Consider the following 27,984-nt stretch of genomic DNA (forward strand, 5'->3'; position numbering starts at 1 on the left):
GCATCCCATTCTTCTAGCCAGTGTAAACTTCAGATCAACCAAAACTCTGCTGACCATTTCCTAACTCCCATCGTTCACTCGTTAAGCCTGTGCTTAATGACCTTTGCTCACAGTGCAGCAATTGGCATGATGTAGCGCCCTAAACAGCCTGTCTTGACCAAGGCCCTAGGCCATTGGATTTTCTGGGTATACTGCCTGTTTTGGGATCCTTAAATTTTGAGACTGCTGTCCGCTGAAGACACTTGCTACTACACTCAAGTTCTGGCTTTGCTGCAATGGACCATCTGACAATATTCTTCTTTTTTTTCCCCCTAATTTTTCCAGTTTCATTCATGAGATCATCCAAATGCCCCCTCCGGTAGACATGAAAGATTCCATGGCAATATTTTGAAGAAGAGCAGGTGAGTTCTCATCATAATCCCAGGCCAACATTTATCCCACAACCAACATTTAAAAAAAAACAGATTATCTGATCATTATCACATTTGCTGTTTGTGGGATCTTATTGTAAGCACATTGCCTGTTGCATTTCCTGCATTGCAATAGGAACTTCATAAAATATTTAGTTGGCTGCAAAGTGCTTTGAGATGTCCGGTGGTCATGGAAAATGATGTATAAATGCAGGTCCTTTCTTATTTCCGTACTGACTACATTTCAACAGTGCTTCATGGGCCGAAAAGCACTTTTCAATGTTCTCTGGTTATGAGAGGCACCATGTAAGGTTTTTCTTTGTTCATTCACAGGATGTGTGTGTCCCTGGTAAGGCCAACGCTTATTGCCCATCCATAATGGCCCTCGACGAGGTGGCTGTTATTGCCTTTTTGAATACATCCAAGTGGCTTGTTAGGCCACATCGAAGGTCAATTAAGAGCCAACCATATGGTTGGAGAAAGATATAGGCCAGACTGGGTAAATGCACAAAATTTTCTTTCCAAAAGGAAATTAGTGAGCCAGATGGGCTTTTTCAACAACTCAAGTCAATCCATCGTCACCATGACTAATTTTTTAAAATTCCACATGTAATTAAATTGTATTTAATTTCCACAGCAGCTTGGTAAGCTTCGAACATGTCTCTGGGTTACTCATCTAGGCCTCGATTACCAATCTAGTAACGCAACCATCATAGAAGTACAATTTTTTTTCTTCTTTATCTATTATACCTCCTAAGATTCACCTTGAGACTTCCCTATTTTTTATTTTCAGGCCCTGCATATCAGATGGTTTCTTCTTAGCTCTTGGCTCTCTTATCAAGATCAACCAAGTTGCTTTTTCCTCTGCAGCTCCCTTAGCTCAGAGCACAGGAGGAGGCCAACCCTTCATGTACTGCTGCAAACATGTTTCATGCCTCCAACTCTCAGATTAGATATTCATGTTATAATTTAGGAACCACTCCCGCCCCCCCCCCCACTCCGCCCCCCCCACCCCACCCCCTCCATCATCCCCTCATAAATGAGATTAAGCTTTTGGATTTGGATGTATAAGTGTTGTCATGGTCATGTAATTCTAAGTACAAGAAACTCTAACCACAGGACCTATCTCAAAACAAGTGAAAAGTCTATGTATTGCTAATGAACTTCTTGATTTTGTTCACTTTTATTTTTGAACACCAGAATCTATCAGCTCAGTATTCACTGAGACCAGAAAAATACAACCACAGTTGGAAAAGAAGTCGATATTACTTTGGTCAACAGAAATGGAAAATTACAGTAAATTTGTGTGGGATGAAATACAAAGGACTAGAATAAACAATGTTGAAAGAAATCACTACTGGATATTGGGTGGCAGGTGAGTGCATATTTTAATTGAGCAACACTATTTTTAAAGTAACGGTGTTCTGGTGTGTATCCCAGATGATCATGACTATTGCAAGTGACTCTCACTGTTGACCTGACCAGTTGGAGGCTCAGCCTATATTCTTCACACACCTCTTTCGGGCACCATCCCAAACAAAAAAGTCTGAGCAATTTTTGCAAATGTTGAACTTTCATTGTCCGAATGTGCATTATTTTGCAAGCTGATATAAGAGCGAATTGATTGGGGATGCAATGATTCACCATTTTATGCTTCTTGGGTTCTGTGTCCAACAGTCAGCCAATGTCAACTGAGGGGATGAAATGAGTTGATGTCAGATCGTTTCTTGTTGATGGTCTCCTTCTTTGCGGAGTGGTCGATGGGTTGAATGGTTGTCAAGAAGTATGACTGCAGACAGGACAATGAGACCGTTAAATTAGACGCTCTAATGTGAAGAGGGCTGGAATTGCTATCTTGTGTCAGACAGACTGAAGGGAATGATGAGAAACACTGAAATTGGATCGTGAGACATGAAGGTGCAAAAGAACACAGGACGGGAGAGAGGACCAGGAGAGGTCATGAGAGAACCAAAAGATTGATAGAAGTGACAGGTGCCAAGTAGATGCTGATGGGGGAGGGGGAAGGACTGAGTGACGAGAGAGACTGCTGGGAAAGGGGGAAAGATACAGAGAGAAAAAGAAAGAAATGCAAGGGGAGCAAGACCAGTGAGAATGATATGTAAAATTGAAGTACAAGAAAAAGGCATGAGAGATGGCAAAGAGACCTGCACAAGGCAGGTAAGCAAGATGGAGAGACTTGAGAGGAGATGACAGAATTGAGGAAGACAAAACCTAAAGGATCAGACAAGATAATGAAACAGAGAAATGGAAATGTGGGCAAATGAGAGGTTATTACACTTTTCTCTATTGCTTTGTAATCTAAATCACTGCCAGTGGAGTCTGACTCTCTTCTGGAAAGACGTTTAGATGGAGTGTTGCAGTCCTGCCTGATCTCCCCAAACACCCACAACGTCAGATGACTCTCAAAAAACATGGCCAAAACAAGTATTCCATGCTGCCAATTCTCCCCTGCGAACCTTCACAGTAATGATCTATTTGAAGTTGCCCACCACCTGCCCACCACCCTCCCCACTGCTCCCAAACAGGCAGAGGATAAATCACTTCCATGAGTTTAACATTGATGTGCACACATGAACTTTGGGAGACGTTGGATACTTAAATCAGTTAGCTAAGGTGATCTATTTGCACTCCACCAAAACCCAAAAGGAGGCTGCATTACCTGTGTATTCGTCCACATGTTCTTCAAGCACGTGTTCATTCTGATGGACCCAGTCTCCATTGCACTTGAAGAAGATCTGCATGGCAGGCATAGCTTTGCAGCGCAGCTTAATGGGGTTGTTCTTCACAATGTAAGAATCCTCCGGTTCAACCAGGAAGCGTGGCAGAGTCCCCAGAGGTATGGATTCAGGCAGGCTATCTCCATTACCTCCCCCTGCTGAGGAAGAACATTGTGAAATTCTGTCAGAATGTGAATATTGTTGGGGAAAATACCAGAAGGCACATTGGATGTCTTGCTGCTACCAACCCTGAAATTTGCACCATGGTGGCACATAACCACTTGAATAGTGAACCTCAACCAGGCTGACACCCCTGCAGTGGCCGTTGATTTGCTTGAATTCCTTCAAGTGATAGCTGGACCTGATTCTGACTGGGGGGAAGGGCATCCCTAACATGAGGGGAAATCACACAGCGGGTGGTTAGGAATTGGAATGCACTGCCTGATTGTGTAGTAGAGGCAGTTTGAATCATGGCTTTCAAAAAGGACTTGGTTAATTATCTGATTACAAAACAAATGGCAGCAATACGAGGGAAAAAGCGGGAGAGTGGGTCTAGCTGAGTAGCTTAAACAGAGAGCCAGTATGGACACGTTGGGCTGAATGGCTGCCTTCAGTGCTGTAACCATTCGTGATTCAAATGGTAAGCAATTCAGGGCCAGAGTGGTCTCCTAGATTAGTTTAGATCATGCTATTGGTGGAGCAATGAGGGCTCTGCTCAGGAATTTCCCAAATTTTTCTGAGTTTTTTAAATCTAGTTTCTCTCCTTTTCTCTCCCCAAGGTTTTTGGGTAGGACGGGGTGGGGACCATAAATACTGTATCTAGCAAAATTGCACGGGGTCGACTGGACAGGACCAGAGAAGGTTGTCTCATGTCTGTCATTGTGCTGTTCTGGAGGAAATCTGCAAAAAGATAAACCGGTTCGCGAATTGCTTCCCAATCACACACGTAATGAAGGGCAAACCAAAGATACGTCCCACACACAGTCAACTCTGAGACCACATTCCATTGGGGGAAAATATACATGGGTAAGGCAGCAGAGAATTCAGCCCACTGTACCGAGCATGCCTCCTGAGAGGCAAGACCAAAAGGCTTTCCAAAATGAGGTAAAGTGGAGATCTGCTGTGGAATTTGTTTTTAATCTTTACCTTTTTCAATCCACCAATCAGACATACACTTTTTAGAACTTGACACTAAGATACTAATTTTGGGATTGAAGGGGGTTGTTTCTGAGCCCCATAGAACACATAGCAAGGCTGACTGCGATACTCAATTTTTTTGAGTTACTCATCACAAGGGTTGAAATATCACAACCTAATTCTCAATTTCCAGATATACACCAGGAGTGTTTCAATGCAAAATCTCCGCACAACATCTTGGTCTCGGAGAGTTTACTGTATTTGTAACTCAGCCTGGCATGTTTCCTGTCAGACAGCAAAACATGGCAATTGACCCATACTGAAGCTGCATCAGGAAGCAACTGCAATTGGGTCACTCGTTTAAGTCGTTGAGCACAAGCCTGCAGAAATTGGCTAATTCTCCTGGATGATCTGCCTGTTTCGAGTGGTTGGGTTCTTGTGGAGGTAGGCCCTAGATTGACCCATGCCGGTCAACAAGTCTGTGTTGAATCCATTATCCACCGGCTACAGCGTTGGTTGGAATATTTAACCCCACGTACAATTAAGAATATAGAAGTGGGGTGGGAAGCAAAAACTGCAAATACGGGAATTGAAATACTTCCAAAAGTTTTTCTGAAAAAGTGAGCATTGGTTGACGCTCAGGGGAGAGACTCCTTGTCAGTTCAGTTGAAGCACTTCTGTCTGACTATCTCCCTTTTCAGATGATGATAGATATGTTGTATTTGTGACGTTTTCTGCCTTTTACCATCCCAATGCAATCAGGTTGTACCTGTCCCAGTGAGGTGGTTTCACATGATCAGCACATGTTTGTAAGTTTGCTGCTATTTTTCACGATAGTTAACAGAAGAGGCAGAGAGGTTTTTACATTTTTTTTTTCATTCATTCACGGGATGTGGGCTTCGCTGGCTGGGCCAGCATTTATTGCCCATCCCTAGTTGCCCTTGAGAAGGTGGTGGTGAGCTGCTGCCTTGAACTGCTATGGTCCATGTGGTATAGGTACACCCATAGTGCTGTTAGGAAGGGAGTTCCAGGATTTTGACCCAGCGACAGTGAAGGAACTGCGATATATTTCCAAGTCAGGATGGTAAGTGACTTGGAGGGGAACTTCCAGGTGATGGTTTTCCCATTTATCTGCTGCCTTCCTTCTTCTAGAAGGTAGTGGTCGTGGGTTTGGAAGGTGCTGTCTAAGGAACCTTGGTGAATTCCTGCAGTGCATCTTGTAGATGGCACACACTGCTGCCACTATGCGTTGATGATGGAGGGAGTGAATGTTTGTGAATGTGGTGCCAATCAAGTGGGCTGCTTTGTCCTGGACAGTGTCAAGCTTCTTGAGTGTTGCATTTCTGAACCAGCGGCAGCTGAAGAGGGTTCTAATTGACACAATTTTTTGTTTTAAGAATCATTCATGTGATGCAGCAAGACCAGCATTTAATACTCATCCCTAATTGCTGTCAAAGGTGGTGGTGAACAGCCGCCTAATCTGCAGTTTCTTTGGTGATGGTTCTTCCACAGTACTGTGGCGAGCTCACTGGAATTTGACCCAGAGACAATGAAGGAACAGTGACATGTTTGCAAATAAGCATGGTGTGTGACTTAAGGCAGAAAGGTGGTGGTGTTCCAAAATGCCTGCTGCCTTGTGGGTTCGGGAGAGCTGATTTCATAAATGCATCTCCTGCTTAAGCAACCTTTTGAACCATAAGTTCAATACCTGAGCTGTACAGAAAAATCAAATTCGATCATGCTTTGCTTCATGTCAACATTTGCAGTTAACGTTTAATAATATTGTTGGAGTTACAAGTGTGCCTATCTCACTTTCCTCCACCCTTTTAATATGTTCTTTAAAAACTACCTCTTTGACCAAGCCTGTTACAAAATCTCACCATGTGGCTTGGTGTCAAGTTTTGTCTAAACACTTCCATGAAGCACCTGGAGACATTTTGCAACATCGAGGTACATAATGTAAGAAGATAAGAAAAAGGAGTAGGAGTAGACCATTCAGCCCCTCGAGCCTGCTCTGCCATTCAATAAGACCATGGCTGATCTTCTTGTGTTTCAATTTCTACCATTACCATCTAACCCTGAACCTTAGATTCTTGTGAGGCAAGGGAATCAATCTGCCTCTGCCTTACAAATATTCAATGACCACGCCTCCTCCACCTTCTGAGGCAGAGAGTTCCAAAGTCGCACAACCCTCAAGGGCGACCCCCTAATTTTAAAATAGTGCCCGCTAGTTTCTGGACTCACCCACAAGGGGAAATAAATAGCCTTTCAATGTCCACCTTGTCAAGGCCATTCAGGAATCTTGTATACTTCAATCATTCTTCGCTAAACCCCAGTGGAAAAAAGCCCAGTCTGTCCAACCTTTCCTCATGAGACAACCCACTCGTTCCAGGGGCAGAATTTTCTGCTGGATGTAGGGGAGTGGGCCCCACACGTCAGCGGGTAACATGGGCGCCCAGTGACATCAGGCAAGCGTCCCAACATCACCGCACGCCATTGCGATATTCCGCTGGGTGGGCACGTGATGAAGTTCGTGTGCCCGCAATTAATTAATGGGCTGGTTAAGGCCCTTAATTCATCCATCGGCAATTTTCAGGCGCCTGTGCGATCTTCGGGTTGGTACACGGGCGCAACAGGCAGGCGGGTAAGAGGCTTTTTTTAATGAGCCCCATCCACGGGTGGGATAAGAGGGCTCAGTGGGATCATCAGTCTGGTCTGTGAAGTATTTATCGCAGAAAGTTTTTTTTTAAACTTGCCTGCGTGATCTGCAGCAGTTCAGAACGAATTCCAGCAGCTTTCTGTGTACTTTGAACCTTCAGGTCAGCGCTCTAGTCAGTCAGCTTTATCGGGCCTGCAGCTTTCGGAAGCCTCCCCTTTAGCCTGGGTATGGATTCTGACATGTCCAATGGAGGTAGCTCCTCCTGAGGAGGAAGGGAGGGCTAGAATGAGGAGGCCTCCAGGGGAGCCACCTTAGGGAATAGATGCGCATGCACAAGGGTTGCAGGGCCAAGAGGTAGTCCAAGGTGGAAGGCACCGCAGAAGAAGCAGAGGGGAATGCGGAGGGGCTAAGCACTGGACCGGGACTACACCAAGGAGGCAGGGACACCTGGGAGACTTTAATCCAATGAACCTTCAGCCAGTTCAATACAAATGGATCAGTAGAACCAGTCTTGCCTGGCGCTTCCATATTCAGCACCTAAGTGCTAAATCTGCCAGGTCATCATCTGTGACTAAAAGCTTTGGACATAAACTTGAATGTTGAAACAAACACCCATAACATTTATCTTAAACCTACAAATGCAGAACAAAGGAGCCCCCCTCAGCCACGGTAACATGGTTTTTATTTTAACCATCAGACGTTCTCTCAAATCCAAAGCAAAACGTTAATCAAGCAGAAAAAAATTATAAGTAGCTAATCTCGGGCCAACACACAAGCACCAGTGAGAAACCCGTGGTGTGCCTAAGGTGCCTTATGCTTTTGTTTACTGGTGCTACGTCTTGGTGCTGCCCCATTGCTCGGAGTGACATCTGAGGCACACTGCTGACTTTGCTGTCCTGTTGGCCTCAATGACTTTGGCGGGTGTCCTCTGGCCTGTGGAGCCTGTGCTGGCCCCGCCTGGGAGGGATCTGCCAGTTCCACAGCTGGCATCACCCCAGTCGCTGCAGCCTCACTTGATGAAGCGGTCACTGGGCGAGGGGTGGAGCAACTGGTGCCCTCATCCAGAGCACCGAGAGAGGTGCCCGCAGAGACGACAGGCAGATGCTGCGCTGACGTGAGGTTGCCCGGACCTCCATGCTCACTGTGGATGGATGGGCTACGAGCTGAGGAACTTGAAGCCCACACCATCTCCCACATTGCCAATGACCAGCTGTGGCCACTGGAGCTCTGAGGGTTTGCAGGTCTGAGTGTAACTCCAGGAGGACCTGATTGTTCTCCCTGGAGGCCTGTGAGATTTGCCACTCTCCATGGAGGAAGCATGGGGCTCTGCCATGAGGCTCATTGCATCAGTGATGCTCCTTGTGGACTCCTCCACCATGGACACCAAGCAAAGCACAGCACAGCCTCATGTAACTCCCCCAGATGCTCCCGCCCACCCAGCTACATTTCCTGCAGCTGCTCCATCATGGACGACTCCAGAAGTGCATCATCACGCACCAACTGAGCATGGGCCTGGTCCCCTGTAGTCCTCCTGCTGGCGCCATCGGCACTCTCTCAGTCAGCTCCTCCAGCGATTGTGAAGTGCCTTTTCCACTGTGTCCCGGGACACTAGCTGATGTTGCAATGCCCACTGAGGTGCTAGTATCTGCGCTGGTGCATGCCTTGGAGAAATGATGTGACACTTGAGGGCCCTCAGGTGAGAGAGGGGGGCATCTGCCGCTCCTCCTGGCGGCCATGCTCTGATGATGCTGAAAGGAACAACAAGGATAGTGGATCAGTTACCGTGCACACAGTGACACACTTCATCCCTTTCCCCCCTCTCCGACTCATTATGTACTCAACCTTCCGGAACCTATGGAAACGAACATTGGTGGGGTGGCAAATAGTGAGGAGGATAGCCTTACATTACAGGTGGATATAGACAGGCTGGTCAGATGGGTTAATGAATGCCAAATGGAATGTTATGTGGATAAGTGAGAGGTGATGCACTTGGGCAGGACAAACAAGGCATGGGAATACACGATGAATGGTAGGACCTTGGAAAATAAAGAGGATCAGAGGGATCTTGCTGTGCATGTCGACAGGTCCCTTAAGGTAGCGGGACAGGTACAGAAGGTGTTTAAGAAGGCAAAAGCCAGACTTGCCTTTATTAGTCGAGGAATAGAATATAGGAGCAGGGAGGTAATGTTCCAAGTGCAGAAAACGCTGCCTAGGCCACAGCTATAGTTCTGCGTGCAGTTGTGAAATGCGGTTCATCGGAGGGATGTGATTGGAGTGGAGAGAGTTCAGAGGTCGCTAACTAGGATGCTGGCTGGGCTGGAAAGTTTTGACTTATGAAGAGACATAGCCTAGACTGGGGTTATTTCCCCTGGAGCAGAGGAGATTGAGGGGTGACATGACTGAGGTTTATAAAATTGAGGGGCATAGATAGGGCCGACAGAAAGGAACTTTTCCCCTTGGTGGAAGGATCAGTAACCAGGTGGCATAGATTTAAGGTAAGGGGCATGAGGTTGACAGGTGAAGTGATGAGGAACTTATGCGCACACTGTGTTGGGAAGGTGGGACGCACTGGCTGAAAGTGTGGTGGACGCAGAAACCTTCCTAACATGTAATAAATATTTGGATGTGCAGCTGCGATGCCATGGCATACAAGGCCATGGGGACAGTGCTGGGAAATGGAATAAGGTGACCTAGGAAGGTGTTTGATGTGCACATCCTTTAAGGGCTGAAGGACTTTTTTTCTATAATCTACACCTCTGACTCTATCACTCTGACCAAGCAATGTTGCAACAATAACAAATCAAACAATCATCAGTGCTGTGGATGTTGGGAGGACATAGCAGATCTCACTGGCCTCAAATACCTGGTTGTTCCACCCTAGCCTCACCGACACCAGTTGACCTGGGTGCCTGGTGCCTCTCAAGCTCCAGGGCCTCCTGTTCAAAGTGGCTTAACATGATCAGGTGAGCCTGGCCGCCTCCAGTCCTCGAACATTCAGACGCATTAAGCATTCTTCTCCTGAAAAACAGAAGACCATTCGTTGCGGCAATTTGCACATGGACTCTACACGTGAATGCCACACCCCAACCACAGTGGCCCATATCAGGCCTCCAGTGCCTCCTCTCCTTGCTGCTGCTGATCAGTCTCACAGAGAGTACGCCTGCTCCCAACTCCCCCCCACCACCCCCCCGACAACGGCCACCTTGGACACATTCTGCATACATCACTTTAGCAAACCCACAGTCTTTGCTCCCATAGCAAGGAGGCGCAACTACATGCAGCGTAGAGGGCAGCAGACAGTTCATGGCCACGACACCTTGAGGCTCCCCTTCCACAATCTCATCACCATGAACAGACACATGTTGGAGTTCTGAGTATGCATCGAACTGCATCTCCATCAGGTTGCCCCCAGACTAGGCATGTGTGACCAACAGCGACATGGTGTGGGGGAGAACTCCTCCTCATGAAGCATTCAGGCTGATTTTAAGCATGGGCATTATCTGCTTGCCCACCCAGCGTATGAGAAATGCCCAACATGATTTATTGCAGTCACGACGGTAAGACTTGGTGGTGGTGGTGGTGGTGGGGTGGGGGGGGGTTGGGGGGGGGGCGGTCCTGCTAAGGCTACCTGCTGGGTTAAATGCCCAGTGCCAGCATGGTATTCACCCTTCCAGAGCGCAACAAATCGTTGAACTGCTTACTGGATCCAGGTGCGCTGCACCACACCGCGGGAGCTCACCACCGCCACCTCCTCCCTGGCATGCCTCGTCGTGGGGGGCGCGGTGGGGGGTGGGGGCAGGGGCCTCCACCTCCCATCCTGGGGGACCAACACCTCCCGCCGTGCAGCCACCTCCTTGAGGGCTGCAAGGCAGTCATCGGAAAAGCCAGGGGCGCATTGGCCCTTCTCTGGCCGAACCTGCAGCCTGCTCTGCCCCTGTGACAGACCCTGCAGCCTGCCCTGCTCCTCTGCCCTTCCCTCCAGCGTGCCCTGCTCAGCCGACACCCTGTGGTGTGACCTGCAACTGGCCACTGTGAGCAGCCTACAGGAGGCTGCCAGACCTTCCTTTTAAACAGACTGCCAGGTCACCATTGGACCTGGCGGTCTGTGCACACCCACCACAGCCCACACCCCCGATATCCACGGGAGTCGGCAAATACGCGGGGCGGGCCTTAACTGGCCCTCCCGCGTAAAATGGCGGCGCGGTCTCGATCGGGTCTGCGGCCACTCCAGCTCCACCCGACAGGCAGAAAATTCTGCCCTCGGTATCAATCTAGTAATCCTTTGAACTGCCTCCAATGCATTTACATCCTTCCTTTTAAATAAGGAGACCAGAGGTGCGGTCTCACCAATGCCCTGTATAACTGAAGCATAACATCCTTACTTTTATGTTCAAGCCTTAATTACTTACTGTACCTCCATAGTAACTTTTTGTGACTCATGCACTAGAACGCCTAGATCCCTCTGCAGCTCAGGATTATGCAGCTGTTCTCCATTTAAGTAATACTCTGCTTTTTTACTCTTCCTGCCAAAGTGAACAACTTCACATTTTCCCACATTTGCCAGATCTTGGCCCACTCATTCAACCTATCTATATTCGTCTGCAACCTCCTCTTGTGCTAACAACAAACTTTCCTACCTATCTTTGTGTCATTGGCAAATTTAGCTACCATGTCTTCACTCCCTTCATTTAAGTCATTAATGTAAATCATAAAAAGTTGAGGCCCCAGCACAGACCCCTGGGACTCCACTCGTCACATCCTGCCAATCTGAAAAAGACCCATTTATGCATACTATGCTTTCCGCTAGCCAGCCAATCTTCTTTCCATGCTAATATCTTACCCCCTACATCATGTGCTTTTATTTTCCATAATAACCTTTTGATGCAGCACCTTATCAAATGCCTTCTGGAAATCCAAGTATAGTACGTATACAGGCTCCCCTTTATCCACTGCGCATTTTACTCCTTCAAAAAACTCCAATAGACTGGTTAACCATGATTTTTCTTTCACAAAACCATGCTGCCTCTTCCCAATTGTCTTGAGCTCTTCTGATTGCCCAGCTGTAACCACCTCAATGATCGATTCTAATAACTTCCGCACGACAGATGTCAAGCTAACTGGCCTATAGTTTCCTGTTTTCTGCCTCCCTCCCTTCTTCAATAGAAGGGTTATAATTGCTACTTTCTAATCTGATGGAACCTTCACAGATTCTAGTGAATTTTGGAATATTAAAACCAGCGCATCGACTACCTCATTACCCACCTCTTAAGACCCTGGGAAGTAGTCCATCGGGACCCAGAGACTTGCCAACCTGCAGCTCCATCAATTTGCTCAGTACCATTTCCCTAGTGATTGTAATTTCACCAAGTTCCTCTTTCCCGTTCACCTCCTGATTTACAGCTATTACTGGAATGTCTTTTTGTATCCTCTATAGTGAACACAGAAGCAAAATATTTGTTCTTTTCTTCTGCCATTTCCTTATTATCTACTATTAACTCCCTACTGTCACTCTCTAAGGGACTGACACTCACTTTACTTGCTCTTTTCCTTTTTACATACCTGTAGAAACTCTTGCTATCTGTTTTTGCATTTCTACTAGCTTCCTCTCGTACTCTAATCTCTTTCTCCTGATTAACCTGTCAGCCATTCTCCGCTGTTCTTTATACTTTGTCCAATCATCTGTCCTGCCGCTCCATCTTTGTGGAGTTGTATGCTTTTTCCTTAAGTTTGATGCTTTCCTTAATATCTCTAGTTAACCACGGATGGTGGGTCCTCTCCTTAGAATTTTTAGTTTTTGTAGGAAGGTACTTGTTCTGAATACTCTGAAAGATCCCCTTAAATATCTGCCACTGCTTCTTTATTGATCTATCCTCTAGCCCAGTTTCCCAGTTCACTTCAGCTAGCTCAGATTTCATCCTCACACAATTGCCCTTATTTAAGGTTAAGATACTAGTCTTAGACCCGCTCTTCTCCCTTTGAAACTGGATGTAAAATTCAATGATATTGTGGTTGCTGCTACCTAGGGGTGCCTTTACTCTGAGGTCATTAATTAATCCTGTCACATTATACAATACCAAGTCTAATATAACCTGCTCTCTGGTTGGTTTCAGAGCATGCTGCTCTAAGAAACTATCCCAAGCATTCTAAGAACTCCTCATCGAGGCTACTACTGTCAACCTGATTTTGCCAGTTTGTCTAGATTTAAAATCATCCATGATTATTGTCATTTCTTTATCACATGCACACAATATTTTCTCTTGAATACTTTGTCCTACACTATGGCTACTGTTAGGGGACCTGTAAACCACTTCCACTAATGGTCTTTATCCCCCTACTTTTTCTCATCTCCACCCAAATCAATTCTACCTCCTAATCTCCGGAACCAAAGTCATCTCTAACTATTGCGCCAATGTTATCTTTGATTAACAGTGCTACCCCTCCATCTTTTTACCTAGCTTCCTATTGTTCTTGAAGGTCATGTACCCTTCAATATTTAGGACCCAATCTTTGTCGTCCTGCAGCCACGTCTCCATAATTGCTGTCCAATCTTATTTTATTTACTTCAATGTGTGCCATCAATTATGAATGCTACATGCATTTGGATAGGGAACCTTCAGTTCTGTCTTTTTGTTACATTTTGTAACAGCGAGGGCAGAATTTTTAGGTTGGTGTGCGGGCATGCACTCGATACGTCTGAGTGAGAAATAAAGCACGTTGACGTCGGCCAAGCGTGTCCATGTCAACACGTGCACTCACGATATTTCACCAGGCGAGTGCGCGATGTAGGCGGAGGTGCGCCCGCCATTAATTAAGTGGCAAGTTAAGATCCATGAGACACCAATGTCTCGGAGTTTATGTGGCCCATGCGATTTTTTTTCCCCCAGGCCGTCGCACAGGCTAAATGGGCAGGCCACATTTTCAAAGACCTCATACGTGGGTCGGATAAGAGGGGTCAGTGGGCTTGTAAATGCGAGTAGTTTGTAGTTTAGAATATAACTTGCTGCTGCTTGTTTGTGTGAACAGGACATCTTCTTTTCACTTCAGAGCTGCTTTGACAGAAATGAGAAGCTTCAATTCGGTTTCCAGGCCCCTGGAGGATTGATGCCACTTGGGATACCAGGTATCAGGCAGCCTTCCCTTACCCTGGCAATGGGATTGTGGTGTCTGTTGGAGACACCACCTCCTGAGGGGGAAGAGAGGACAAAAAGGGGGAAGAGGCCAGGTGTTCCAATGCAGCTTCCAGGGGAGCAACCTGTGGGAGGACAGGCACAGGCACAAGGGGCGCAGGGCCAGCAGGAAGTCCAAGGTGAAAGGGGCCACAGAAGACCCCACTATCCCGCTGCCAGGGTTTACAGGCGGCGATGCAGTTACCTCTGTCTGACGTGCAGTGCCGAAGGAGGCTTCGCCTCTCCAGGGAGGCTGTGACCTCCATCTGTCAGAGGATCAGCCCTGAGATCAGTTCCGACTGTGTGGGTGGACACCCCCTGCCAGTAGCGCTGAACTTCTATGCCTTTGGTTCTTTCCAGGGGTCAGTGGGGGATCTGTGTGGAGTCTCACAATCAGCTGTCCACAGATGCATCAAGCTGGTGACAGACGCTCTGTTCAGATGTGCACTGGCTTTCATTCGTATGGACAAGGCCAGCCAGGCACAGCGAGCAGAGGCTTTGCAGCGATTGTACCCTGAACATGGGGGACCCCAGCAATCGACTGCGCATGTGGCCATCAAGGCGCAAGTGTGGTGAGCTGGGTGCCTTCGTCAACAGGAAGGGATACCACTCCATCAACATGAAGATAATGTGTGACTAAAGGATGCAGATTCTGCAAGTCTGTGCAAGGTATCCCGGCAGCTCCCATCACCCTTACATCCTGCGAAACTCCCAGGTGCTGAAGCTCTTCAGTGCTCCAGTCCAAGTGGATGGATGGTTGCTGGGTGAGGAGGGCTATCACCTCAAAAGGTGCCTGTGCAGCTGCGTCTAGATGCTCTTCCTCCAATGCGTTTCCATACCCCACCCCCCCTTTCCAGCGCCAGATTGTGGAGAGCGCAGCATGCAACCACTATCAGTGATACATGATCTGGGGGGTATTGGAGTGCACCCCCTTAACGGTCCAAGTGTCAGAAGCACAGCTTCAGAAGACCCATGCTGGGTGACAAAGGCTGTCGCCTCAAAAGGTGGCTCCTGATGCCCTTCACCACCCAAGAACAGAGGCCGAGCAGCAGTATAACAGGAGCCATGGCTCCACAAAGCCATAGATCTTCTCAAGATGTGCTTCTGATGCCTGGAGCATTGGTGCACTCCAATACCCCCCAGATCATGTGTCACTGAGTGGTTGCATGCTGCAGTCTTTAAAGGGGCTGGAAAGGGGGGAAGCAGTGGAGGAAGAAGATCTTGACACAGCTGCACAAGCAACAGATGAAGCATCCAGTAGTGTCCAGGGACAAGTACGGTCAGGAGAACGCTGAGGGCATAGACACTGACCTAGGCAACCTCCTGGGAGGCAGGGACAACTGGGATGCTTTGATCCAATGCTCCTTCAGCTAGCCTACCAAAAAGAACCACCACCACATGCCAGGGCTACAGGCTCCTTGCTGGATCCCTGACAGGACCATTTGCTTGGTCATCAACATGCACTATATGCCATTTCAATTAAGTTTAATGAGAAACAAGTCACTCATAACATCATGGGTTACCCTGCACCTGCAGAACAAATGAAGCACCCAGAGGCTTTTTGAACAAAAACATATTTAATGAAATGGTGCCTGGCATATATTCTACAAATTAATATTGACAGGTGTTATCCATCACACAAATAAACAATGAACGTAAAAGTTGGGGTAACAAATATCAGTCGTGATCAGTCCATGTTGTGATGAAGGCACGAAAGTTTGCACTTGAGCGCTACCCCCTCGCTGGCAACGGCATTGGAGGCAACCTGCTCACTCTGCTGTCCTGTTGGCCTTGACTTTGGTGGGTGTCCTCTGGCCCCTGGCCTGTGTTGGTCCCGCCTGGGAGGGAATGGCCAGTGCCAAGACTGGCATCTTCCCAGTTGCCGCAGCCTCATCAGATGCCAAGGTCACTGGCAGAGGGGCAGAGGAGCTGCTGCCCTTATCCGGAGCATCCTGAGAAGAGCCTGCAGAGATGACAGACAGCTCGTGCGCCCAACGTGAGGTCACTCGGGACCTCCCTCACCATTGGACAGGCACCTAGCTGGGCTACTGGGTTCCCAATCCATCTCCCTCACTGGCAGTGACCATCCGAGGTCATTACCGGTGTGAGGGCTTGCAGGTCTGAATGCATCCCCAGGAACCCCTGATTCAGCTCTTGGAGGAGCCTCGCCATGAGAGTTGCCACTCTCCATGGAGGGAGGCATTGCGCTTGTCCATGAGGTTCCAGTGCATTGCTCATGCTCGCAAGGACTCCTCCGCCATGGAGACCACGACATGCATTCCCTCATACACCTCTGCCAGATCCTCCTGCACACCCTGCTGGACGTCCAGCATCTGCCTCATGGACGACTCCAGAGGCATAACATCAGCCACTGAGCACTGTCCTGGTCCTAGTACTGCCGGCACCCTGGGCAATTTCTGCCTCCACCTGCACCTTGAGCGAGTGTGAAGTGCCCTCACCATGGTGCACCGAGATAGCAGCTGGTGATCTAGTGCCCACCAAGATGCTGGTATCTGCGCTGGTCCCTGCTTGGCAGAGAGGGTGTGACGCAGATGTGTTATGATGGGTGTTGTCCTCGGGTCAGTGGTGGGCTTTCAGGCTCCTCACCCCGAGGGGCTGCTGGTGAGCCTTAAAGGAAGAACAAGGACATGTCATGAAGTGAAATCTTTTCACTGTTACTGTGTATGCCTGGCACCCGGATGAGACAGAGATATGCATCAGGGTGCCCTTGTCTTTCCATTATCCATGGGGGTTCCAGACTCACATCAATATGGAGACTACAGTGGAATGGTTGCTATTACAGACATTCTCACCTCAGTACACTGCACTCTTACCTCCCTGTGGCACCCCAACCTCACCGCAGCCAGCTGACCGAGGCACATGGTGCCTCTCCAGCTCCAGGGGCTCCTGCTCATAACACGTGAGATGAAGGTAGGTGGAAAGATCCTCTGCCAGTCGGCGGCCTCTCTGCATTGTTAAGGGACGTCCTCTCCATAAAGGATAGAGGGGCATTGATTAGTCCACCCTGTATCTGCAGTGCCATTGCAGCCTAGCCAACCCCACCTGAGGAATACATCACAGGGCTCAGCTGATTCGTGACCTTGGAGGCACAAGACACTCAGTCCAAGCAGACAGGGTCCACCCCCTTGTCCAGATGCTGCCTTGTTGGCATTTGTCACTCACACCCCAAGGCCTCTGAGATCCAAGAGGGGTGGGGGGGGGATGGGCAGCTCTTAACTGCTCTGTAAAGTGACCCATGCCAACACAGTATTCACCCTTGCCGGTCGCAGAAGATCGCTGAAGCGCTTCTGGCACTGCACCCATGTGCACCTCTCCACATTGTAGCTGCTGACCCTGGATGGCACCTCCTCCCAGGCCTTTCGGTGAGGTGGGCCTGGGAACAAGGATTTCCCACTGTGCTGCCACCTCCAGGAGGACAGCGAGGCACTCATCAGAGAAATGCGGGGCCAAAATGCCCCGCCGAACTGCCCTCCTGCCTGCCATGTCCACCCACAACGCTGCGCATCGTGACTTCAACATCCTTCACTGGCAGCCTTCCAAGATCTGCCACGTCCTCACTTGAATTGGCCGCCGGGACACCACTGAACCTGGCAGAGCTTGAGCACCCACCTCTGCCTCCGCCCATCCCTTCGCGTTCGTTCCACAGCCGCATCTTTCACTGGGCGGGCCTTATTTGGCCCACCTGCATAAAAAATCACAGTGCGGAGCCAATCGTGGATGGGGGTCAGGTGCCCAACTGCCCCCGTCGAGCACCCCCACCAAGGGCAAAATCCTGCCCCTAGTCTTGACTGTTGATGTATTCTTAGCTTTTTTTTCTCTCTATCCCTTCCTGCATTCTCTGCCCCTCATTTCTCATTACAATTTTGCTCTCCTGTCTTGACTCTACATCTTGAATTGCTACCTCTAGCCAAGCTTGATCCCTCACCCCTCTTGTTTACTTTGAAGCCCTCTCTACTTCCCTAGTTATGTGATTTGCGAGGACACTCGTCCGAGCACTGTTCAGGTGTAGACCGTCCCAATAGTACAGCCCCTACTCTCCCCAGTACTGATGCCAGTGCCCAACAAACTGGAACCCACTTCTCCCAAACTAGAGATTACTACCTTTTGAGGTTCTGTTCCTTAATTTGGTACCTAGCTCCTCATACTGACACTGCAGAGCCTCTTTCCTGGTTCTACTTATGTCACTGGTACCTACATGGACCACAACAACTGGATCCTCCCCCTCCCACTGCAAGATCCTCTCCAGCCCTGGCACCGGGCAAGCAACATAGCCGTCTGGAATCTCACTCTTTGCTGCAGAGAACCGTGTCAATCCCCCTCACTATACTATCCCTCACTACCACTACATTCCCTTTTGCACCCCCACTTGAACAGCTTCCTGTGCCATAGCCAGCCAGCTCATCCACCTTGCAGACTTCGCTTTCATCCACACAGGCTGTGAGTACCTCCAAACCTGTTTAACAATTGCAAAGCCTGAGGCTACTCCCCTACTGTCTGCTCGGTCCCATTACCTGCCTCACTGACAGTCACATCCTCCTGTCACTCACTGCTGACCAAAACAGATGACTCTCTTCTAAGAGGCGTGACTGTCCTCTGGAATAAAGTATCTGGGTATTTTTCCTCCTCCCTTTTAAGTTGCATAGTGTCTGCATTTCAGCTTCTAGGTCAATAATCCTGATCCGGAGTTCCTCAAGCTGCTTACACTTGCTGCAGACATGTTTGTCATGGATTGCCATGGTGTCCAAAAGCTCCCCTATCTCTCAGCTGCAACAAAACACCTGTCCTGCCGTTCTAACTTGTTATTCAGTTAACTTACTTTAATTACTTCCTTCTTATCTATGCTACAATTTACTCTGTTTATTGAATGCTAGTATCACTGACAACTAAGGGTTAAATGCTTCTTAACTACAAGGTATGTGTCGAAGGGTCATGAGGACTCGAAACGTCAACTCTTTTCTTCTCCGCCGATGCTGCCAGACCTGCTGAGTTTTTCCAGGTAATTCTGTTTTTGTTATGTGTTTTAGATGTTTGTTTCAATTACTTTATTGCTTTTTTAAATCTTTTATTGTTTGATTTTAATTTTAAAGTTTTCAAATTTTGGTTTATCATTTTAAAGTTTTAGTTTTTTATTTATAGATCTACCTTAACTCACCTGTCCTGAGCTGGTTTCTCACACACTGTCCCTTAGACTGAACACTTAGCACTTTCCGACCAATCAACTTAATAGCTTCCTGTGACGTCACAAGTTGCTTTTTTAAATTTTTCCCCGACTCTAGCCACACAGCAGCTGAAATGGTGAAGCAGTGCCCTCCTCGGCTCCCGACTGTCCCCCGCAGGTCCGCTCCGCTCTGCTCTGACTCCCAGCCAGGTACGACATAAACACAAAGTGATGTTACTGTTGGCCCTGAAAACACAACGGGTCATGATGCGAAGCTTGATGTATCTTCCTACGCAACGGAACTTAAATTATAATAGGTGCTGTTTACGGGAAGATATGGAGAAGTTATTTGTTAAGGGGAAATAACATCTCCACTTCCATTTGATGAGGTGTGCTCCTGTTCAGGGGCCTGTCTTTTGACTGGAAGGCATCAGTCACAGAGATTGTGGTTAAGGTGCAGCTTTAATTGCACATCCTATTGTGGAAAAAAAATGATCATCCAGAGTGGAAACAGAAGCTGGTGTTACCTGATCAAAGACATAGCTCAGCCATTTCCCCTGGAATAGATGAGCATTTCAAAAAAGCCTCAGACCAGATAAAGCAATTTACGCTGTTGGGCATCAACTGAATAAGCCAGGGATTTTCAGACCGTGTTGTGAGACATTCTGCACATGATAATACATTCCCAGGAACTCCAGAAAATGCTGATGTGCACTCAGGGGCCCCTGGAAAATATTAATACTGTCAAAAGGATCAACACCTTCTCAGGGACAGCTACAAATAACGGCACGTTCCAATGGAACCCTTGCAACCCATAAAACCATTGCCGATTGTCATAAAAACCCATCTGGTTCACTAATGTCCTTTTTAGGGAAGGAAATCTGCCCGTCCTTGCCCGGTCTGGCCTACATGTGGCTCCAGACGCACAGCAAGGGGGTTGACTCTTAAATGCCCTCTGAACAAGGGCAGTTAGGGATGGGCAATAAACGTTGGCCTAGCCAGTGCCACCACCCACATCCCACAAACAAAGAGAAAAACAAAATAATGTTTTACCCCCCGCCCCCCCCCCCCCCCCCGCCCCCCCCACCCCGCCCCGGACGTCTGACAAAACTGACACGCACACTCAAGGGCCCAGTGCAAATACCGATGTGCTCCCAGGGGCCTCTTACAATTACCGACACACTCGCAGGGAAGGCCTCTGCAAACAATGGCACGTCAAATCCTCCAAATACTGATGCAATGCTAGAGACCTCTCCGCAATTACAAGTGCGGTTCGGAAGACCTCTGCAAATATCGATAAACTGTCTCTCTATGCCTCTCCATTCTGGCTGAAGTTGCCACCCATCTGGTTTAACAGTATATTCTGGTTTGGAAGCCAAATGTCTGCAAACTTCCAAAACCCAGGACCATCACCAAAAGTCAGTCCCTTTCAAATGCAAATCAATTGCTTTTTCTGACGCCTTCGCTTTTTCATCGTGCGAGCGTTTTAATTGTTAAATTTATAAGCATTTTCCTTTAGCACCCTCAACATATAGAATTTACTTGCAAAACCACGATTTGTGGATGTATTTCTCCCTCCTGTCCCCACCACACCACCCGACGACTTTGCGCAGTCAGAGAATTTCGAAGTACCGAACCTTTTTAAGGGTTAGCAGCATGCCAACACGAGAAGGGGAGGTGTCATGTGATCCAGTCTGTTTCATTGTGGCCTGTGAGCAGAACATGGCGCGCACTGCTCTGCTGCTGATGCCTTCAAACGTCTACCTTGTTGTCCAAATGTCCTCATGTGCCCAGTCTTAATAAATAAGCAATCCCGTATGAGTGGTGCCTTTAAACACGACACCATATGGGGAGCAAATTCCTTCCCTCAGTGTCCTGGATAATATTCATTCATTGAGCAATAGCACAGTAAACATGAGTCACTGGCCATTCAGTTTATAAGCTGTAATGTTTGCCAATGCACGTCAAAGTAATTTGATGTGTGGGAAGCGCCCTGAGACACTTCTGGCTGACGTGATAAAATGTTACAAAAAATACAAGTCCTCCTTTTCAGCAGTCGGGGCGGTGGTGGGGGGGGGAGAAAAAAACATAACAGGGATTTCTGTCGCTTTAGGATATAATTGGGTTGCAGGGATTTAAGATGTTTTTGTCAGTGATAGCGGAGTAAGTGCATACACTTAGCATCCTGCTGCAAACGCTGCATTACCTGTATAAACTAAATTAGACTTGTTTCTTCTTTTCATAGTGTGAAGTTGAATCCAAAACAAGTTAACAGCATAAACAGTGATTGTAGCACGAGTGTACCTCCAGCAGTGCTGTGCAGTTTTCATGCATGGAAATCGAACAAGACAAGCTGACATATAAACAGCAAATGCTGGAAACACTCAGCAGGTTAATGTTCACTTCTGCACCCCCTCCTCTGCACCGAGTCTTGACATAGCTCGTCCACGTTTTGTAAACCTCTCGAGTTCCCACAACTGGGCGCAGGTCAGACCAGTGCTAATATTGAGGGCTGGGGCTTTTTCAGGACCGACCCTTCCGAGCTGGCAAGCATGTTGCCCTGTTCGAGGAGAATCACGTAAACTGAGTACCATTTCGGTGAGTTGTCCGAGGGCATCACCAAGAATTCATCAAATGATCGTGTTGTTACAGAAACCTGCCCCCACCATAAGATTAGAATAACCATACAAGAATGAAATTTAATTTTCTCTCACTTTGGCAATTTTACACCCAGTGCTGGTGCCCATCACATTCTGTTCTCGATCAGAACACACTAACCCTCGGTGCCAGGGTATGATGTGTTATCACCAGCTCGAAGCTGGGCGATACACATGTCTTAATTGCTTTACCTGTTGCTGAAGATTCGCAACATTTCAAGCGTCCGGGATATTGCTAGTTCAGAAATTTGCTGGGCAAAGGATTTGTATCTTTGTATATTTAGGAATCTCATTAGGTTGTTCAACTCGAGCCATATGCCTTTTAGGCTCAGAGCCTCCTGTCAATTCCATGATCTCCGTTTCAATGTGTTTACATTTGTGCCTCTTTTCTTCCCATGCCTTTTCCTGGTCCTTGTCATCATCCTCATAACAGACTGTGGCATCGACCACTGCAATCTTTGTTTCCTTCCTTAAGACCACAAGACTTAAAAGCAGAAGTAGGCCATTCGGCCCATCGAGCTGCTCCACCATTCAATGAGATCATGGCTGATCTGATGATCCTCAACTTCACTTTCCTGTCTTTTGCCCATAACCCTTGAATCCTTTACTGATTAAAAATCTGGATCTCAGCCTTGAATATACTTAATGACCCAGCTTCTACAGCCCTCTGTGATAAATAACTCCACAGATTCACTACCCTCAGAAGAAATTCCTTCTCATCTTTGTCTTAAGTGGGTCTTACTCTGAGATTATGCCCTATGGTCCTAGATTCTCCCACAGGGGAAACAACCTCTCAGTATCCACCCTGTCATACCCTGAATATAATATCAGGTTTCCATAGGCAGCCATCTTTGGCTATGAACCTTGGCTCCAGATATGATGCCCAGCTGTATTTGGCAACATTATTGGTGCAATCGGTCTAGGATCTTGTTATGACTCCTCATTGGCGTGTTCTTAACAAATGGGCCGCACCCAGAAATGTGAGTGAGGGATTTGTTCACATCTCCTGCAGCTTTTAGCTGTATTTGGCTCACCCCGAGTTCGGGTCAACCGTGTTGGATACAGGTTTCATGGTAGTGACACTGTTTAGAAGGCGTGACGATTTGATACAGTATGCCGACTTGCTCCAAGTGTTTGAGATCTTATCTTTGCAATATGAGATGCCAGCACCTTGACTTCTGAGTCTTAACCGCTTTGCAAATTCTCACTCCTTCCACACACTGTCTTTATTCACGGGTTTTTGTGTGGTCGGGGTCTGGCTACCCAAAAATGGGCATAGCTGCCAAGATGGGTTCAGTGGGTGGTTCCTCCTCATCCGGGGTGCAACCATATTTCTCTTGAAGCCACTGAACCCATCCTGGCAGCTATGCCCGTTTTTCCTTGAGGACCTTTGAGCTCTCGCAATTCTTTGATTGGATCTGTGTTGCTCTCTTGCCCTGGAATTGAAATGACGGCCGTCTCACCACATCATTGGACCCTTCAAATGCCTTGCGCTTAGGGATAATTGCGACTGGAATTTGCACTTCTAGCTTGGGCTTGCCGAGCCCGCCGGTCTGTGTTGCTGGAATACAGGAGGCCGTCAGTTGTACGGGGTGGGAGGTGTAGGAACTGCTCTGTGGCATTCCTGATAATTAGATCTCATTTTATGAGTGTGTCCTGCGACACATTAGAAGGGATCAAATGGGAGTACAACCTGGGGCCGATATGTACCTTTAGGACCTCAATTCTCAGTGCTAGTTGGAGGGCTGCTACCATTGAGCTTCTCCTCCCAGTCCCCTTCTGCCACGCCTGCCCAGGGATGTTGAGGGTAAATGTGCATCTGTTTGGATAATGCGCCCCAATTACTGCAAAGAGCAGGAAGTTCTCGCTCAACCAGAATCATTACCTGGTCACTCTCTTGCATACAGACAACGATTGGTGCGAAATGGATGTCATTTTTTTCATAAATAAAAATCAGGCCCAGCATTTCGAGGAGTAACCGGTTGCATGAAGCAGTTTTTGATTCATAGCCTGATATCAAACCACCAGTATTAATACATGGATTTTAATCAAACATCTAAGTTAGGATCTTTTGTCACCAGCCCCTCCCTCACAAATTTGATGGAATAATTGTGTGCAAGGCGTTCCAAAACATACAGCCTTCTGAAAAGTTTGAGCTTGTTATTACAGTAAGTTTTCAATTAAGTGTCCTCCACTATTAAATATCAATTGGTTGATTTCCTGAAAGCACAGCAGCAGCGAAGAGAGGCATTTCCGAGGAGTCAGAAGTTTATTTTGTCTGAAGGACAAGTCTGGTCCCTGGGTATCTTTCTTTAAACATGCACTGCTATTCCCTGGAAGAATAATGTTCCGGTTTCATTAATCAAAAGCACATGCTTTTTCTAATTTGGTGCTTCTTTAAATGCCCGAGTTTCACTCTTGCATGTTTGCACACACTCTCTGAATTTTAGTGCACTTTGAGACAATTTCAAACCAGGTTGTCGGCATTACTTGACTGTAGAAGAGTAAGTATGACAGACAAGTGCAACAGCCTGAAGTGGAGCACCTGCGGAAATGAAGTTTGCCCACGCATCCTCGCCTTTTGTGTTTATTGATATGTTCTTCCCCAGTTTTGATTCCACGCAAAATGCAAACTCAGCCACACTGGTAACATTTTTGCCGCTGGTCATGATGGTATTTGAGATGAAGCCTCAAACCAGGCATTGATCTAATGACCTGAGGCAGAGTCTCATTTCCAGCAGGTTAGAACTAAAAAGCAGCGAGGTTCTGTTGAGATTGCATTGTGCTTTGGTTCGACTACTCCTGGAGTGCAACAAACAGTTCAGGTCCTCATAGGACTTTGAGGCACTGGAGGGGGTTTAATAGAATACCAATATTCACAATGATGAGTCCAAAAGTCAAGAGGACTACTTGTTAGGAAAGACTGAACAGACTGGGATTTTTTAGAAAACAGAAGACAGAAGGATGACATATCCTAATTATATTGTTAAGATACATAGGTGCAGGGCACTGTTTTAGTACCACCTTGTTAAGTTCTCTGCCTGAAGACAGGTTTAACCTGCAGCGCCACCACCACCTCCATGGATGCGACAAGGAGGCAGATCCTGAACCCACCTCATCTGGAATGGGGATCGAACCTAGAGTGTTAGTGCCAATCTGATTACCAGCTGTGCAGTCAATTGAGCAACGGACACACCCAAGGAGTCTTGAGTTGCTGCGGCAACATACGCTTGCATGTTGTAATCTGAAGCTATGAATAATGATAGAGGCTTCAATTTTCGTCCCAACACATGGCTGACCCATTCTTGCAGCCTACCACTGATGTATGTTGGAGGGATTTACATGTTGTTACTGCATCTGCTTGGCCATATTATGTCTTGGCCATGAAGTCCTGGAGTGGAACTTGAACCCAGGGCTTCTGGCCCAGAGGCAGAGTCACTAACCTACTGCACCGCAAGACCTCCAATTAAGTACCTAGAGTACTTATAAAGAGAGACTGCTAGAACACTGAGGTGGTCGTCAGAAAGCAGACATATGTAATACTGCACCCTAAAATAAACCTAGTATCAAGAACAGTATTAGTGTTTATTTCATACTTCCCCATCTGGCTTCGGATCGATTTAACAACCTGCTAGAGGTCTTTAAATAATAAATGCATTTGATACGACAGATATGAGGAAAATATGTCCACTTGCAGGAGAGTTCAAAACTAGAGATTACAAATGTAAGTTAATCACTGATTTAAATCCAGTTTGGAATTCAAGAGAAACTTCTCCCCTTGGTAACGAGTTCCACATTTTAACCACTCTCCCCAGATGAAGAAGTTGAAGTGAATAACAATATGTTGATGGCGCAAGGTGAACCCTGGTAGGAAAAGGCTGGTGTGCAGCATAAATGTAAACCTATTTAGCCAATCGGCCTGTTGCTGCTGCACACATGACACCGGTGCTGCTCCAGTCGAGTAGGATGGATGTGCTGGATATCAGGTGGAAGTTTAAAGATCCCATGGCAGCGCTCAAGAATAGGGGCATTCAAGTTAACCCACCATCAAATTAACCCAAAAGAAAGGAAAACATTTGTTTATTTAATTGTCCGCACAGCAATGGCAACTGCACTTAAGGGGGGCGGAAAAAATAGTTGTGCGAAGTTAAGATGCTGTGACAGGCTGGTGCTTGGGAGCTACAAATATAATTTCCTAGCAAAAAAAAATCAATCACCAATGTTGCACTGTTGGATGAACGTCTGATTTCCAGTTAAGTCAAGCCCACAACTTCCTTTGTTTGAATCTTCAAGTTTATCTGCTTTTTCTAAAGCCTGGAGATTTACTGAGGGAGATGTATGACTTTTGTAAAACAGGTGGGATATAGGGGGCAGCGGGTGAGCACACTGTTTCACCCCTCTCCCCGTGTATGTTCCCATTTAAGTCACTGCCGTGTAGCCTGCCTCCCCTAATATGCGGTAAAGCGGAGAGAACCCCACATCATGGCGTTCCATCTTGTGCTTCAATCATATGTCCTTTACACTTAGGGCAGAATTTTATGTCCCGTTGGCAGGCACACATCCGACCCGATCGGGTGTAAAAGTGTGTGCGATGTCACCCGGTGAGCGTCCTGACATCATCGCGCACTCGCACAATATTTCGGCCTGTGGGTGCCGGAGCTGTGCCCGCCGTTAAGAGGCCACTTAACAGTCCGACTGAGGGTGATTTTTTTTTTTTTCCTTGCCCGTGCAGCCAAAGCGGGCAGGCAAAAAGCCAACATTTTCAAAAACCTCATCCAAGGGCGGGATAAAAAGGCTCAGCAGCATTGCCAGTGTGAATAGTGAGGAGTTTCGGAGATTGTTTTCTGCTGGTTGCTTACTGGTACCTGGCAGCCTCATCTCTATTTGGGGCTCCATTTCAGGACTTGTCTGCAAGGCCCCCAGAGCATTCGGACCGTGTGGAGCCTTCCAGGTATCACAGTCTTCCATTACCCTGGTAATGGGGATTGTAGTCTCTGCTGGAGACACCTCCTCTGAGGAGGAAGAGGGGCAGAAGGGAGAGGAGGCCACACGTCCCTGTGCAGATTCCAGGGGAGGGACCTGTGGGAGGAGGGTCACAGGGCCAACAGGTGGTCCAAAGCATAAGGGGCCGCAGAAGATGCCACCATCCAGGGTTTACAGGCAGCAATGCAGTTAACTTGATGTCTGAGGTGCAATGCCGAAGGAGGCTCCACCTCTCGAGGGAGACCGTGACCTCCATTTGCCAGATGATTGGGCCTGAGATCAGCTCCAACTATGTGGGTGGACACCCCATGCCAGTGACTCTGAAGGTTACAGCAGCCGTCAACCCCTGTGCCTCCAGCTCTTTCCCAGGGGTCGGTGGGGGATCTGTGTTGAGTGTCCCAATCAGCTGTCCATAGTTGCATCAAGCTGCTGACAGAAGCTCTGTTCAGACGGGTCCTGACATTTTATTCTTTACTGTACGGACAAGGCTAGCCAGTCTGAGTGAGCCAGAGGCTTTGCAGCGATCACTGGGTTCCCCCTCTTTCACTCCTCCACGAACGTGCAGAAAGTGTGTGATCACAGGATGCTGATTTTACAAGTCTGTGCAAGGTACCCAGGTAGTTCCCATGACCATTACATCCTCAGACACTCCTAGCTGCCGAGGCTGTTTTGTGCTCCAGCCTGATTGGAATGCTGCTGGGTGATAAGGGCTATCCATTGAAGAGGTGGCTCATGATGCCTCTCGCCACCCAAAAACAGAGGCAGACAAGCATTACAAGATGAGTCATACCTTGACAAGGGCGGTGACAGAGAGGACCAGAGCTCTTCTCAAGCTGCGCTTCCGATGCCTGGACCGTTCAAGGAGTGCACTACAAATCCACCCACCTCTCCCAGAGCGAGTGTCATTGATAGTGGCTGCATACTGTGCTCTCCACAATCTGGCACTGGCAAGGGGGGACCCACTGGAAGAAGAGGATCTTGGCGCAGCTGCACAGGCCACAGATAATGAGTTCAGTAGTGAGTCCAAAAATGAGCAGAGGAGAATGCTGAGGGCA

The 27,984-nt window shown here is 47.7% G+C and overlaps 1 protein-coding gene across 1 annotated transcript in view; it reads right to left on the reverse strand.

The window, feature by feature from the left end:
• Positions 1-27,984, reverse strand: part of LOC121289611 (netrin receptor UNC5D-like) — a 449,805-nt gene that overhangs the window by 182,603 nt on the left and 239,218 nt on the right. Inside the window, exon 2 of the mRNA XM_041209233.1 lies at positions 3,091-3,306. Coding sequence (XP_041065167.1) covers positions 3,091-3,306 — 216 coding nt within the window. The remainder of the gene's footprint in view (positions 1-3,090; positions 3,307-27,984) is intronic.

The sequence above is a fragment of the Carcharodon carcharias genome, chromosome 17, assembly GCF_017639515.1.
Source record: "Carcharodon carcharias isolate sCarCar2 chromosome 17, sCarCar2.pri, whole genome shotgun sequence".
Lineage (NCBI taxonomy): Eukaryota > Metazoa > Chordata > Chondrichthyes > Lamniformes > Lamnidae > Carcharodon > Carcharodon carcharias.